This window comes from Canis lupus, chromosome 22, assembly GCF_003254725.2.
Source record: "Canis lupus dingo isolate Sandy chromosome 22, ASM325472v2, whole genome shotgun sequence".
Lineage (NCBI taxonomy): Eukaryota > Metazoa > Chordata > Mammalia > Carnivora > Canidae > Canis > Canis lupus.
The window spans coordinates 52,032,767-52,046,655 of NC_064264.1; the positions used below are offsets into that span (position 1 = coordinate 52,032,767).

Genomic DNA, 13,889 nt, shown 5'->3' on the forward strand with positions numbered 1-13,889 from the left:
TTGCCAACATACAGTTTAACACCCAGTGCTCATCACATCATGTGAACTAATTTTCTCTAAGGCTGATTGTAAAACCTCTGAGATACTGAAAAGTTATAGTAAAAATAATGTAGCCTTCTGTCAAAGTAATCATTATGATCACCAGTTTTATACACTAACTTCTTCCAGAATGGAAGAGATGCAAAAGGCAGCTCACCTACACAAAGTGAGCCCATAGCATTCTACTTCTTTAGGTTTAAGGCTGCTTTTCACTGTTTTTGTGGGTCATTTAAATTCATTAATTCAATTCATGCAATCACTTACTTTTCAGACACATGATATAGAGAGAGCAGCTTGCTGATTGCCAGTGTACCTGCCTCTAGTCATAGACAATTCATTTTTCCTAAATATGGATGAATTCTTACTTTCTCTATAGCTTTGAGATGTGACTTTTTCATCATATCATTATTTTTAATGTCCAACGTTTATGTGGACCAGGGCTTTCTCCTCAACTCAAGTTTATAAATTATCGATTGGCTTGTGAGGCCAATAGGGATACTTCTTCTTGTCTAATTTGGTTTCTGGGAAGACTTCATTCAGGTCCTCAGTGGTCATCTGATCAAATGGAATTATGTTCTTCATCTTCTCCAGCTCTTTTTCATATTCTTCAACCCTGGCCTTTGACAGAGACAAAAACTCAGCACAGCTTTTCACATCTTCTTTTTCCTCAGCATCCACCTGGACATTGTATTTATCCTCTAGCACAGGAACCTTCAGGGCATTAAACTTCTTCTCAAAGTCATCTACCAAGCCAGCCTTTGCCACATTGGCCTTGTAGTAAGCCCAGTCGATAGCAGGTGGTTTCTCAGGTAGAGTAGCCAACCTGGAGGTAAGCATCTCATTCCAGGATTTCAGGGAGTTGGCAATGGCCTTCTGGTTTTGGGGTATGATCTCCCCGAAAGCTACCCAGTCAATGGTTTTTAGAGCAAGTTTTCGCCCAGCCATCTTGAGATCCTTCACCGACCCCTGAAATGTGATTTTTAAACCTTGTTTACTTTTTCTACAAACTCCCCAAAATGTGGGAGTAAATTCTCAACATGCTTGGGTGACTCGGACAAGGAGCGGAAGCAGGAGAGTTGTAGATGGCTTCCTTCCCGGGCAGGACCTGCCCCTCATCGTCTACTGAGGAAGGAGCATTCCCTCACACAGGACTTCTACTGTATGCCTTGACTTGTCTGAACAGCCTCGGCTCAGCAACAGATTTCTAGTTCCACTTCCATGCTCTGCCTGGGCAGCAGCCAGCCTCTGAATTACAGTTTGACCAAGGACCCTTGCTTACTTAGTTCCTGCCAGGGCCTTCCAATAAATCCTTCTAAGTGTCTTCCCGCAACTCAGATAAGCCCTCCTCTGCCCAATCTAGCCTCCTACAATTATTTGCAAGATTGCAAATCCCTGCAAAGAGAAAGTCTAATGCTATAACTTGACCCTGCCTTTCACTCTGAATCCTTTAAAATCAAAACTGACCCCAAACATCCTTGATTTTGTTTTTTTTTTGGTTTCTTAGACTAGTGTTTCTCCATTCTTTTACTATCATGCATCACATAAAAATTGATTATAGTATTTGACATTCTCAGTAAATGGAAGAGGAAAGGGGCTCCAGCAACTCTATGTCCCTCCCGGTACCTTGAGGACTGAAAGGACAAATATCTCTGCACTCCTATAGGCCATTCAAGGCACATAGGTGGGGAAGATCTAAACTGCTAGAAGCCAGAATTCCGTTTGGACTCCAACCACAGAGGGGGCTCTGTATGAGCTGCCAGCACCAGGGGGTTTTGAGTGTAAATCCTGAACCATCAATGTGTCTTACCCAACTCAAATGAGGCACCCAGCTGTACTAGTCCACTAGGGCGGTCCTAACAAAGTACTGTAACCCGGAGAATTTAACCACCAGAAATGTATTGTCTCGCAGTTCTGGAGGCCAGAAGGCCAAGGTCAAGGTATTAGCAGGATTGGTTCCTTCTGTGGCTTATGAGAGAGAATCTGTTTCATGCCTCTTTCCCAGCTCCTGGTGGTTTGCTAGCAATCTCTGGTGTTCCTTGGCTTGTATAAGCATCAACTCAATCTCTGCCTTCATCTTCACATGGCATCCTCCCTGTGTGTCTCTGTGCCCAAATGTCTCCTTTGCGTAAGGACACCAGTCATTTTGGATTGAGGAATCACCCAACTCCAATATGACCTCGTCTTAACTAATTACATCTGCAATGACCCTTCCATATATGGTCATATTCTGAGGTACTGGGGGTTTGGATATCAACATATGAATTTGAGGGGGATACACTCCAACTCATAACACTTGGATGATATTTATTACTACCTGTGGATTACATGAGACACGGCCTGGCACAGAGTGGGTTGGTATCCAATACATGCTAAATAAATTTGCACATGAATGCATACCTCTTGCCAAGCAAGGTTATTCATCTGGTTTGGGGTGATGAAGAAGTATCTGAATTTGGGATGATGTGGTTTTCGTGATCACTACTGAACACTGAAGCCTACTGAAGAGAGAAGCTACTGCTGTGAGAAAGTTTCTAAGACTGTTTCCTGAAAGCTGGAGGCACTCCTAGCTGTCTGATCACAGCAGAAGGCTCTGAATTTGAAGCTCCAGTGCTATAAATAGTAGTTAATCTTATCCTTCAAAATGTCATATGTACTTATAAAGACGATTTTAGTGTCATATAAGAGTCTCTGAGTAATTTGATTTATAGGAAAAGAAGACCAGAGAGAACTAACTATATTATAATTAATTACATATGCAAATGGTAGACTAAATTTAGATGCACAATTACATGTCTAATCATAGCTGGCAAGGGTTGGGAATTGCATTGCTGGACTGAGAAGCGTGCCTCCTCCTCTGCTCAGGTGCTCACCTCACTCAAGACCACTCTGACTCTGGATGCTAAGGAGAAAACCTGGGAATGTGATCCTGGGAGTGTCCACGCTCCTGCCCTGGTGATATCACACAGTCCCTCTGGGACTCACCCAGCCCAGCCCCAGCACATGTGTGAATATCACACAGCGAGGCATCTCTGCAGTGAGGACTGACCCATGCTCCCTATAAGGAAGCGAAAGGAGGTAACTTTGCTCTCACTGCTACCAGCCAAACAGCTGCGACTGTGTGTGATTGCTTCGTAAGTGCAAACAATGTCAGGAAAGTCCTTCTGGATCTAAGAGAGCTTCCCATGCACTCAAGTCAAATGACAGGTTGCCCTGTGTCCTTCCATCAACTCTGAAACAATTAGCTCTGCAGGATTATGCTGATGGCCATTTCACATTTTTTGGAGGACAACAGCTAAAAATAGTGATTGATATATAGATATATATATGCTAAGCACTGCATGTGTGTGTGTGTATGAACAGAGAGAGAGATTGATGAAAACCACTTTGCTGATATCCCCAAACTGCCATTGTGCTATAGTTTCCAAGTTTCCAAGTCATATTGTTGGTGATTTTTCTGAGAGTACCTACCAAAGTGTATCTGTGAACAGATGCACACCTGTATGGTTTCCATATTCCAAATGTATGCATATGTCTGTGTGTGTGTGTGTGTGTGTGTGTGTGTCTCCTCCCAAAGCAACTGGAGGGTATATGGCAAAGGATAGCAGTTTGTGAGTTAATTAGGAGTCCTAAGTTGAGTCCCAGTCCTGCCACTAATGAAAAGAGGGAAGAATGATTTCCACTACCTGAACTATGGATGTGAAATGAAAGAGACTGTGTGAAAGCATGTTAATAAACTACAAAAAATAAAATGACACTCATGAGTCTTACAGGTCAGCAAAAATAAGAATCATGTAGTAAAAGTCTCAGAAGACTTTGCATTCCTCCAAATGGAGACAGGATTGACCCTTCCTGACCCTGTGGACACATCCCCAGCGTCCAATGGGTGCTGCATTGAGTGGGGTCAGGCATCTAGTTTTGTCCTGAGTGTTTGCTATGGGACTGGAGTTATTCTAGAGAAAATGGTGAATAGGCCAAGCTTCTTTTCTCCTCAATGTTTTATATCTTTCGTGCTCCTTCCCTTTTTTTTTTTTTTTTTTTTGAGATTCATTCTCTCATGCAACCAGAGAGGAGAGGGATCAGGTTTGTTCATTCACAAAACAGGCCCTCCCCTTTCCTGCAGGGGATACATTGCAAGACTCTCAGGCCCTCAGAGGATGCCTGAAACTGCAGGCAGCACTGAACCCTATATATACTGTTTTCCCTATACATACGTACCTATGATAAATTTATAGAGTAGTCACACTGAGAGATTAACAACTAATAATAAAATAGGACAATATCCTGTAATACACAATATAACAATAATTGTTATAAACAATAACATTGTTATACAATTATAACAATATACTATAATAAAGGTTATATGAATGTGGTCTCTCTCAAGATATCTCATTGTACTGTACTCATTCTTCTTGTGATGATGTGAGATGATAAAGTGACTCCATCATGAGATGAAGTGGGGGGAATGATGTAGACATTATGATGTAGCATTAGGCTACAGGGGGATCATCTGCTTCCTGATAGCAATTGACCTTACATCAGTGAAACCATGGGTGGGGCGTGGAGGGCTACTATAAGAGTCTGGAGTCAAGGAAGTACCCCTACTCTAAGCATATGCTCTCTGAAAGGGTGTCTATGAGGACAAGCCAGGGAGCACAAGGAGAAACGCTGACCAGCATTTAGCTACTCATCTATATGGCGCATAACTATGTAACCACACCTCCTTAAATGGTGCTAAAATCTGGAAAACAGCAATGCAAGATTTAATGAAGCCATGGTGTATGTTTATTACGAACCCCATAGGTGAGACTCCTTTTCTATTGCCTTAGCTCCTTCTACCAGATTTTTAGCCAACCCTCATAAAAGAGACTCCCAGTGGAACAATTGTATTTTATCGATTATGGGCTCAATTCATAAACTGGGTGGTTAATATAGTTCTAACACATAGAACTTCAGGCCACTCAAAAGTTAAACTTTTTTATTTCTGCTTGACACACTGTAGAAGAAAGGCACCAATTTACAAGTTAGGAAGGCAGAGTGCAATCTCTCCTTGATGGCAAACAGCTGGATGACCTTGGGAAAACCCCTCCAGTGCTATGAAACACATTTTTCTTCAATCAGATGATTGAATTGACATCTATAGCTCTCATATTCTTTGATTCAGTATTAATCAGAGAAAGCAGATTCCTGCTGACTGCTAGAAAGTCAAGTGAACTGTTTTAATTTCCATAGTATGGATAAATGAGATGGTAAGGTATTTTAGTTAACTTGGAGTTACTGTGTAACAAAGACCAATTTTCAAGGAATCCTAATGCAAACAAAAATGTATTTAACAATGCAACTATAACAGCATATGATTTTTAATGCACTTGAAGTTTAATACCTCCCAGGGTCATCATAAGCACACATTTTCATTTACTGGTAAATCTTGAAGTTAATGGAAAATTTTTTATAATTTTTTGTTATTAGACTCAATATATTTTTAAAGCATGTGCATGTGCATATGAGATTATTACAGGTAAAGGTAACTGAACATTTAGACTACTGCCAAAATGTGTTCACATTTCACTAATTTTTATCAGGCCTCAATATGTTTTCTAAATTTGGGACAGGCATACTAAATACAAAATGAAATTCCACATCTGATACATAACCAGGAATAATCCAGTAGTTGGTAATTCTGTAATGAATAAAAAATCATGGCTCATCCTTATTAATTGGTTCTGATTAATTTATATACCCCCTCCTTGCCTCACATTTTAATTGTCAAAGTGACTTGAGATTTCTAAACATTTTTTCAACCCAAATGGTACCGGGAACAGACCAAATTTCCTAAGGCAGATCCAAGCCAGAGCGGTCTGACTCAGGCAAGATTGAGCCCAGGAACATCAGGATCCAAGAGAAGCACTTGGACACTGGAACACAGGGTGCCTCACCAACCACCCTCTCTTCCAGCATTCTCTGGGATGAATAGCTAATGGGCTGAAGACATGCCTTCTAGGAAGAGCTTCAGCATTACTTTTCTAAACACACCTACATATGGCTTTATAAATGTCATGCCAAGATGCACAGACTATGCCATGAACTCCTTAAGCAGTTAACTCAGTGGCTAGATACTCACAATTTAGCAACTTTAAGGTGTAATTGCTTAAAACATGCTTTACCACCAAGACTGAGGCATCACTATGGTAATGGAGGAAATCAATAAAATATACCCAGCATGGAGTACAGGAACACATTTATTACAAATGGGAAAGACCTATTAGGCCTTTCTGTCACAATGCCAATATATAATGTATCCCTGTGGCTTTGGGGATCCCATACCTGCCATGATTTTAATGGTGGTGAGTCATGGGCATTTGTGAAGATAGAATACTTCAGTGCCTATGACTGAACCCTTGAGATGCATCTAATCTAAAAAATTATCCAAAACTCTGCCTAACATTTTAAGTCTACTTTTATTTATAAATAAAGGTTTGATTTAATACCTCCTTCCCTGCCCCCTACATGATTTCCCTCAGGTGCAGTTATCATGATTAACTTTGCAAAAATAATGTAAAACAGAAGCCTACATGGAACTTTCAGAGTTTCAGAAGATTAATGCATTTGTTGTTTCATAGCAAAGTGTGTATGAATCATTCCTAAAACAGACATTGTAACATGTGTTCTAACCCCACATACAACTAATAAAGAAATAAATATACATCCATTCTCTCTGTCTGAACTGTAACTCTTCCCAATTTATCCTCAAACAAACAAATAACCAAGCAAACAGAAAACCTCAATAGGTAATATTAAAAACAAAACAAAATAAAAGCTAGGAAAGTGTTCTACTTTGACCTCTTTGGTCCTTTCTCCTCTCACAAACTGATCCTTATGCCAGCATTTCATAAACTGGCAAACAGCATAAATGTGAAATAGGACCCTTGTGGTTTCTGTCCATAACATAAATTTGGTTAGCATTGACTCCAATGATTTTTTTTCTATTTATTTTGCCCAAGTGTAAGGTTTAAAAGTTGCTGCAATGTCAATTTATGAATTATTATTAACACTGCGTCAGTATTTGACATGTTCCAGGATATAAGAACTACTGAGAAAAATTGCTACACGTCAGCCTGAGACATTTCAAGTTGCATTAGTCACATATTTCTCTAAGAATACCTGGAATTCTGAGTCTTCAAATGAAAGCAGGATCACATATAGTTACAAAGGGGTTATAAAACCATGTTTTCTATACTTCATTAACCTGTTTCTTTTTATTTTGTTTCCTGTCTTTATTATTCAAGAAGTCAGCTGAGTACAGTTAAAGAGCGCTTCATAATTTTCATATAAATTATCTAACAAAAAATACATGAAAAGCTGGTTTAACATTCATAAGGTACTCATATGACATTGGTAAGGACAAACACTTTGTCTTAGAGTCAAGCTGATATCACATTATCTGTACAGTAAATCTAGATTAAATTTACCAAGAATTTTTTTCTTTTAAAAAATTTTATCAGCTCCTTTATGGGTATATGAGCAGTAACGTCTTACCAGACATCTGGTTTTTTAAACTTTGAGCATGGAAAAAGATATGTGACCTACAATAACCAATATCCTATCAATCATTAAGAAAAAAAAAAGACTGGAATAAAATTAACCTCCTAGTAGCAATAAAATGTCTTACTTATGGAGGATTCAAATTTGGGTTCTGACATTAATTTGTGGCTCTCTCATTTGTTACATGCAAATAAAGGAAACAGATTTAGTGCAGGTCAGTGATTACTTCACTGGGCCTTCAAACTACCACTCAACAGAACCTTAAGAGAGTTCTATAGCATAGGACTCTCAAAGGATCCCAGTGCATAGCCCGTATGTGTGTGTGTGTGTGTGCGCGTGCGTGCACACACACGCTGTTGTACACAAACACATGCACATGTCCAGAGGCATTGCCATATTTATTCCTGGCTGATGCTATGCGCCAAAGAGAGATGCGATAATATTTTTACATCCAAGGACAATAATAATAGCTACTAAATTCACTGTGACCAATGCCATATCTCCCTAAGATAAAGGTGGCCAGGAGGAGCTGTGCACCTAAGAGAATGGAGGGAGAGAACCCTGTCTCTGTCGGCCCACTTATGGGAGCCTACTGGCGTCACAATCAGAAACTTGGGTTCTGGGGTGGTCTGTCCAAGTTCAAAATCAGGCTCTATCATTTACCCAGCGTGTCCCCTTGGGTCATTTACAGATCATTTCTATAATCTCACCAAACATCAGTCTCTTTAGCTGTGGGATGGGCATTTCTTTTCACTCATTCAACAGATACGTATGCAGTGACTAATATGCACTGAGCTCCATCCTCCATACTGAGTGTACACAAGTGAACCATACTATTTCTTCTCTCAAGGAGCTTTTGTGCCAGTGGGCCTTGTGAGGATGCGAGTAGACCATGGATGCAAAGTTTTTATTTAGCACATTGGTTGGGACAGAGTAGGCCCTTGATAAAAGTCAGTTAATTGGGTTATTATTTTCCTGGGCACCAGACACCATGCAAGACACTCACACACATGATCTCCAGTCTGGAAAACAACTAGATGTCATGGTTATTAACCCAGCTTTACATGCGAGAAAACAAGCTAAACGAGGTGGAGTGCTTGCCCATTCCAGTTCTTTTTTTTTTTTTTTCTCTATAAAAGACAGATACTACACTTTTATGTGAGAAATTGTGTGTTCTAAGCACATCACAAGTATTAAGACATTTCAGTAACAGCTCATTAAAATCCACCATCTTTTTACTCTACCACATTGTCTGGTAACCATTAGTCGATATTTATCAATTTCTAAGTTGATATTTATAATTATTATAATTTGTTATTTCTGTTGATAATTTTAGAAATGTTAAAGGTGAATTTTTTAAAAACTTTCCTCATTTCCAATTCAATATCATAAACACACATACACCCAGCAGAGTCATAAATTAAAAAATAAAAAACAGGAAAATATCTTTGAAATCAAAGTACATCAAAGAGATAATGTTCAAAGAAAATGGAAAGAACCTGAAAAAAGGAAATGGGGCCAGATTTCCACAAACAGCTCTCAAGTATCACCTACAGAAACAAAGAATAAAGTACACCAAAGGAAAGAAGCACAATATATATACACTTTCTAAGAAAAACATTACAATAAAATTATTTTTCTCTCTTGTTGACAAGACATGGTATTGACAGTCTGCACAATACTGCTGTAGGCCATTCACAGATGGATGCTTTGCTTTGATGAGCACTTTGTTACTGATCCTGTTTCCATCACCCTCTCTTCTGTCTGGTCCTTAAGCCACCCTGGCAGCCCTGGTTACTTGTTACCTGAATATGCAGTGAGACACTCTCAGGCTATTCCCTCCGCCTGGACCTTTATTTTCCAGATCCCATCCTGGTTGATGCCCTCACCTTCTTGGGAAGACCTACCCTGACCATGCTATGTGAAATTTAAAATTTGCAACTTTACCCTCACTCCAGCACTCCTAATCCCACTATGCTGCTTTACATGTTTCATAACACTGCCATCCTCTATCATACTAGATCCTACCATGTTTGTTTTACACGTTGCCTATTTCCCTCCCCACAAAAGCCTGCCCCAAATTGAATAAAGCTCAATGAAGCACAGATATTTTTGGTTTTATCCATCATTTCATTGGTGTACCCAGAGTGTAGATAAACAGCGCCTAGTATGAACAAACAAAAAATATTCAATAAATATAAAATGCCAATTTTTTTTCATACTTGCTCCAACAGCCACAGTGATGCTTGAAAGCTAAAACAAAACAAAACAAAAAAACAGTCCTTGTGCTTCTGTTCAGGCATTCTCAAGAAAAAAGGAAACCTATAGTCACTATTATTGATGAGACTGAAATGCGGAATGAATCACACTCACAGAGAGTATTGTTTAATTCAAGTTTTAGAGTATAATCTCGAATAACAAATGCAAAATGTAAAGAATAAGCCCAAAATTTCAGAAAAAATAATAAACATATCAAATGCAAATGACCAAAGAAAAGAAACTTCACTGGAATAGGGCAACCAAATATTTTTTAACATCATCTAATATGCTAGAGCCACAAACTTCAAAATGCCAAAAAAAAAAAAAAAAAAAAAAAAAAAAAAAAAGTCAACAACAAAACCCTATCAGTATAATCAGGCCAAACTTAGGAGGGAATTACTCTGTAGTCTAAGTTCACTGCGAATGAATCAAAACCTAAAGAAGAATATTGACCCTCTTCCTATGATTTCTTTAGCCTTGTAAGTTATTTTCTGGGGACAAGTTAATGATTAGTCAATAGATGGTGAGTAGCATATCTAGCACCATCTCCTCATCAACAACAGGAGGAAAAAGTATTCATCTATCATGACGTTGGTTATGAAACAGGCTTGGATGACAGGATGAGCAGGCACACAAGGAAACAGCCCAAAGTGATTATAAAGCATTTTAAACTTCTACATAATGCTACATAAATCCTACATTCTAAGTTAAAAGGAGAAGAACAAAAAAGACAAAGGACGTGAATATCCCTGGGTCCTAGAAATTGTGACTGAAAAAGGTTTGTAAAGACTAAAACAGATAAACTACACATCAGTAGAATAAGAATGGAACAAAAAAGTCAGGATAATAATCCTGATTATTCCTCCATGGCAGGTGGAAACTTCAAGAGAAGTTTCTGTTAAACCATAATAATAGCTCAACCTAGTATAGGATAAACATGGCAAAACCTGAAAGCTCCAGCTAAAGGAAGTTAAATAGATAATTAGCCTCCCAGCATCTATGCTCACATTTCAAGGAGTCTTCATCAAAATAAAGTTGAAGAATGCCAGGCAATTACATACCAACCAGGGAGCGGCTTTCTGGTCCTCCAAATTAAGGACCAGATTTAATTAATTAATTAATTGATTGATTAATTATTTCTTTGCTTTCAGTAACATTGATGTTAACACAAAATCATGCACATAGTCATGGCTGCCTTGTTAGAATCCAAAGGTTCATACTACTCAGGAGGAGAGGGGTAGGGAAGGGAGTGGTAGAGAAGAATATAAAAGCACTTAAAAATCAATACCAGTAATTATGGTTATCTCATAGAAGCTCTTCTATCAATCTACAGTGCAGGGCAAAGTATCCGTTAAATTACTAAGAGATGCCTCCAACTCAAATGATTTTCTTAAGTTAAATAAATATGTCCAAGTAGCAAAATCGCTTCTATAAATCTCTTGTATCTGGTAGTACAACTACACTTATCCTGAGAACAGAGAATGAGCTGATTTCCAAATAAAATAAAATAAAATAAAATAAAATAAAATAAAATAAAATAAAATAAAATAAAATAAATTATAAGCAAAAGGCAGCATAAAGGCAATTGGAAGGATCAGCAAAGAAATCTAGAAGAGCCACCGGAATGTGATCAAAGGATCTATGACCCAGGAGGAACGCCCCTTTACTGCCATGGATGAAAAATAAAGACAGAGAATGACATTTCATGAGCCTCCAATCAGAGCACACATGGGCTCCTGTCCTCCATTTCCCCTCCTGGAGTTGAAAGCAAAGGAGTTCAAAAGTTTCATTCTGTACTCAAATTTTCACATCAATAAGAAATGTTTACAATTAATTCAAGTTAATAATCTTAAAGGCTGAAGCCCTTCACAAGGGCTTTAGTAATCTATTCATCTATTCATTTATTGATCAAAAGTATTTTAAACATGTGCTATATATAAACATTGTACTAGCACTATATAGCTTCCCAAGCTGTAAAATTCTGTTAATGGTCTGACAAAAATAGGTGATTTTGTCCCCCAGATAGAATGTTCTGTCTTTCCTATTTCTAGGAAAACAGACATCTAAACATGTCCCTATCTCCTCTGTACCCCCCTGCCCCATAGAGATGATAGGTTTCTGTCATCCTTGCAGGCATTTGTTATATATTTGTTTTTGGTTTTTTTTTTTTTTTTCATTGTCTTCATTTGTGAGCATAGACTGCTACATGGAAGAAATCTGCAGTTCCACAGCTGGGCATCTTCACAGATGATCAAATGATCTCCTCAGTATAAATACCTAGTATAAATTCAGAGTACACCTTAACACTGCTCATGTTCTAGGAGTTAGAAGAGCATTCCAGATATCCTGGTGCTCCAGGCAAAACTGATTCTCACCAAACCTCCAACACCATCACTTGCAGAAATAGCAGAAACCCAAATCTTACATACTCTTGACAAAACTCCCTCCCTCCTCTCACCATACCCAGCCTAATCTGGAGCCCGGTGCTCCATCAGAAGCTATCTGCCTGGAGCCCATCAGGCCTAACTTAATTTTTCACTTTTAGGAAGCCTAGGACTTCCAGTTCATTTCTTCTTTCAGACTGCCATCCCACCAGGCTCTCCACAGCCTCTTCTCTGGCTCCATCCACCACACCCAACTGTGGAAATCTTCTACTGAGTCCATCCTAGCTCAGCATCATCAGTACAATCCTCTGTCCTTCAAATCCCTCTCTGACTCCCCACCTTTAACTTCTTGCTCCAGACTAAGAGCTGGCTCTCCTCCAACAGTTCTGCTGCTTCTTCACCCTGGGAGTGAAGGATGCTTTCTTTTCTGCACCACCCAAAAAAAGGTACCAAGAACGAGGTTGGTGTCCTTCTCCTCTTTTCCAGATGATTCTCCGTTCCCTTCCTCTTCCTGAAAGACCCACAATCCTGAGGACAGCTTGTGAGCAATACTTATTGTGAGCACACTGTCCTCTCTCCCTTAAAGTGCATCGACAACTTGCTCCTTCTCACAATCATCACTGACCATGGCCATGACTCCTCCCTTGCTGGAGTTCCTTAACTTTTAATTCTCCATCAATCTCTAGAAAACCTGAAATATTTCTTGGGGACTTCCCTTTCCACATAACTGTGGTCTTCCGGGTCCCTGCCCTTTGATTTTGCCCTCTATCCTACCAGCACTGCTCAGACCCACGGTTCTAGCCCTGAGTAACCTCACTATCAAGCATCCCACTGTCAGACCACAGCCTCAGCTTTCCACCTCACTCCCTCACTCTTGGGCCCTCCAGGACTCACACTCCATTGATCTCCTCACCCTTTCCATGTCCCTCACCACACACCCTCCACATCCTTACTCCCCATATTTCCAGCTTAGATTTCATAATTATTACTTTTTTCTCTTTAAGGTGTGCATTTTATTGAACTGGTCTCAAGCCAGTGTACAGGTAAGCTCTGGCTGCCTCTGCACCTCAGCCCCACTCCCAGGGAGACCAAAAGCCTTCATACATCTCAAGTTGGGGGGACCATAATGACAGACCATTCAAAATAAAACAAAAAGAACAAGCATTAAGGCGAAGATTTTTTTAAAAATTGGACTACTTAATTTACACAAAAGCAATGCCAGTTCTCTGTGTAGACTCAGGTGAGGACTGGCCTTTCTCCTCAGGGAGAAATGGGGTGGCTTTTGGGAAGGCAGAGGACTTCCTATAACAATGCCTCTCATGATCTTTGGGATGACTATTAAAAAAAGAACAATGAACAATCAAAGTCCTTCGCCACATTGTAGAGACCTCTTTATTGCACTCTTCTGGCAAAACCCTGACCACATTTTTTTAAGACTTTTTATTTATTTACTCATGAGAGACACAGAGAGAGAGAGGCAGAGACACAAGCAGAGGGAGAAGCAGGCGCCATGCAGGGAGCCTGATGTGGGACTCAATCCCGGGTCTCCAGGATCACGCCCTGGGCTGAAGGCGGCGCTAAACCGCTGAGCCACCCAGGCTGCCCAACCCTGACCATATTTAAATGCAACTTTCCACCTGCTCTATGCAACCTGATCCAGTGTAA

The 13,889-nt window shown here is 39.6% G+C and overlaps 2 protein-coding genes across 7 annotated transcripts in view; both read right to left on the reverse strand.

Moving 5' to 3' along the window:
* Positions 1-13,889, reverse strand: part of FGF14 (fibroblast growth factor 14) — a 604,690-nt gene that overhangs the window by 516,894 nt on the left and 73,907 nt on the right. The gene's annotated exons all lie outside the window — the stretch shown is intronic.
* Positions 325-1,284, reverse strand: LOC112655980 (ATP synthase subunit d, mitochondrial-like). The gene has a single exon (XM_035704631.2). The coding sequence runs from the start codon at positions 982-984 to the stop codon at positions 499-501; it is 486 nt and encodes a 161-aa protein (XP_035560524.1). The 5' UTR covers positions 985-1,284; the 3' UTR covers positions 325-498.

Excerpts from the sequence above, each read along its gene's own strand:
- LOC112655980 (XM_035704631.2), bottom strand. The coding sequence starts at position 984 with ATGGCTGGGCGAAAACTTGCTCTAAAAACCATTGACTGGGTAGCTTTC.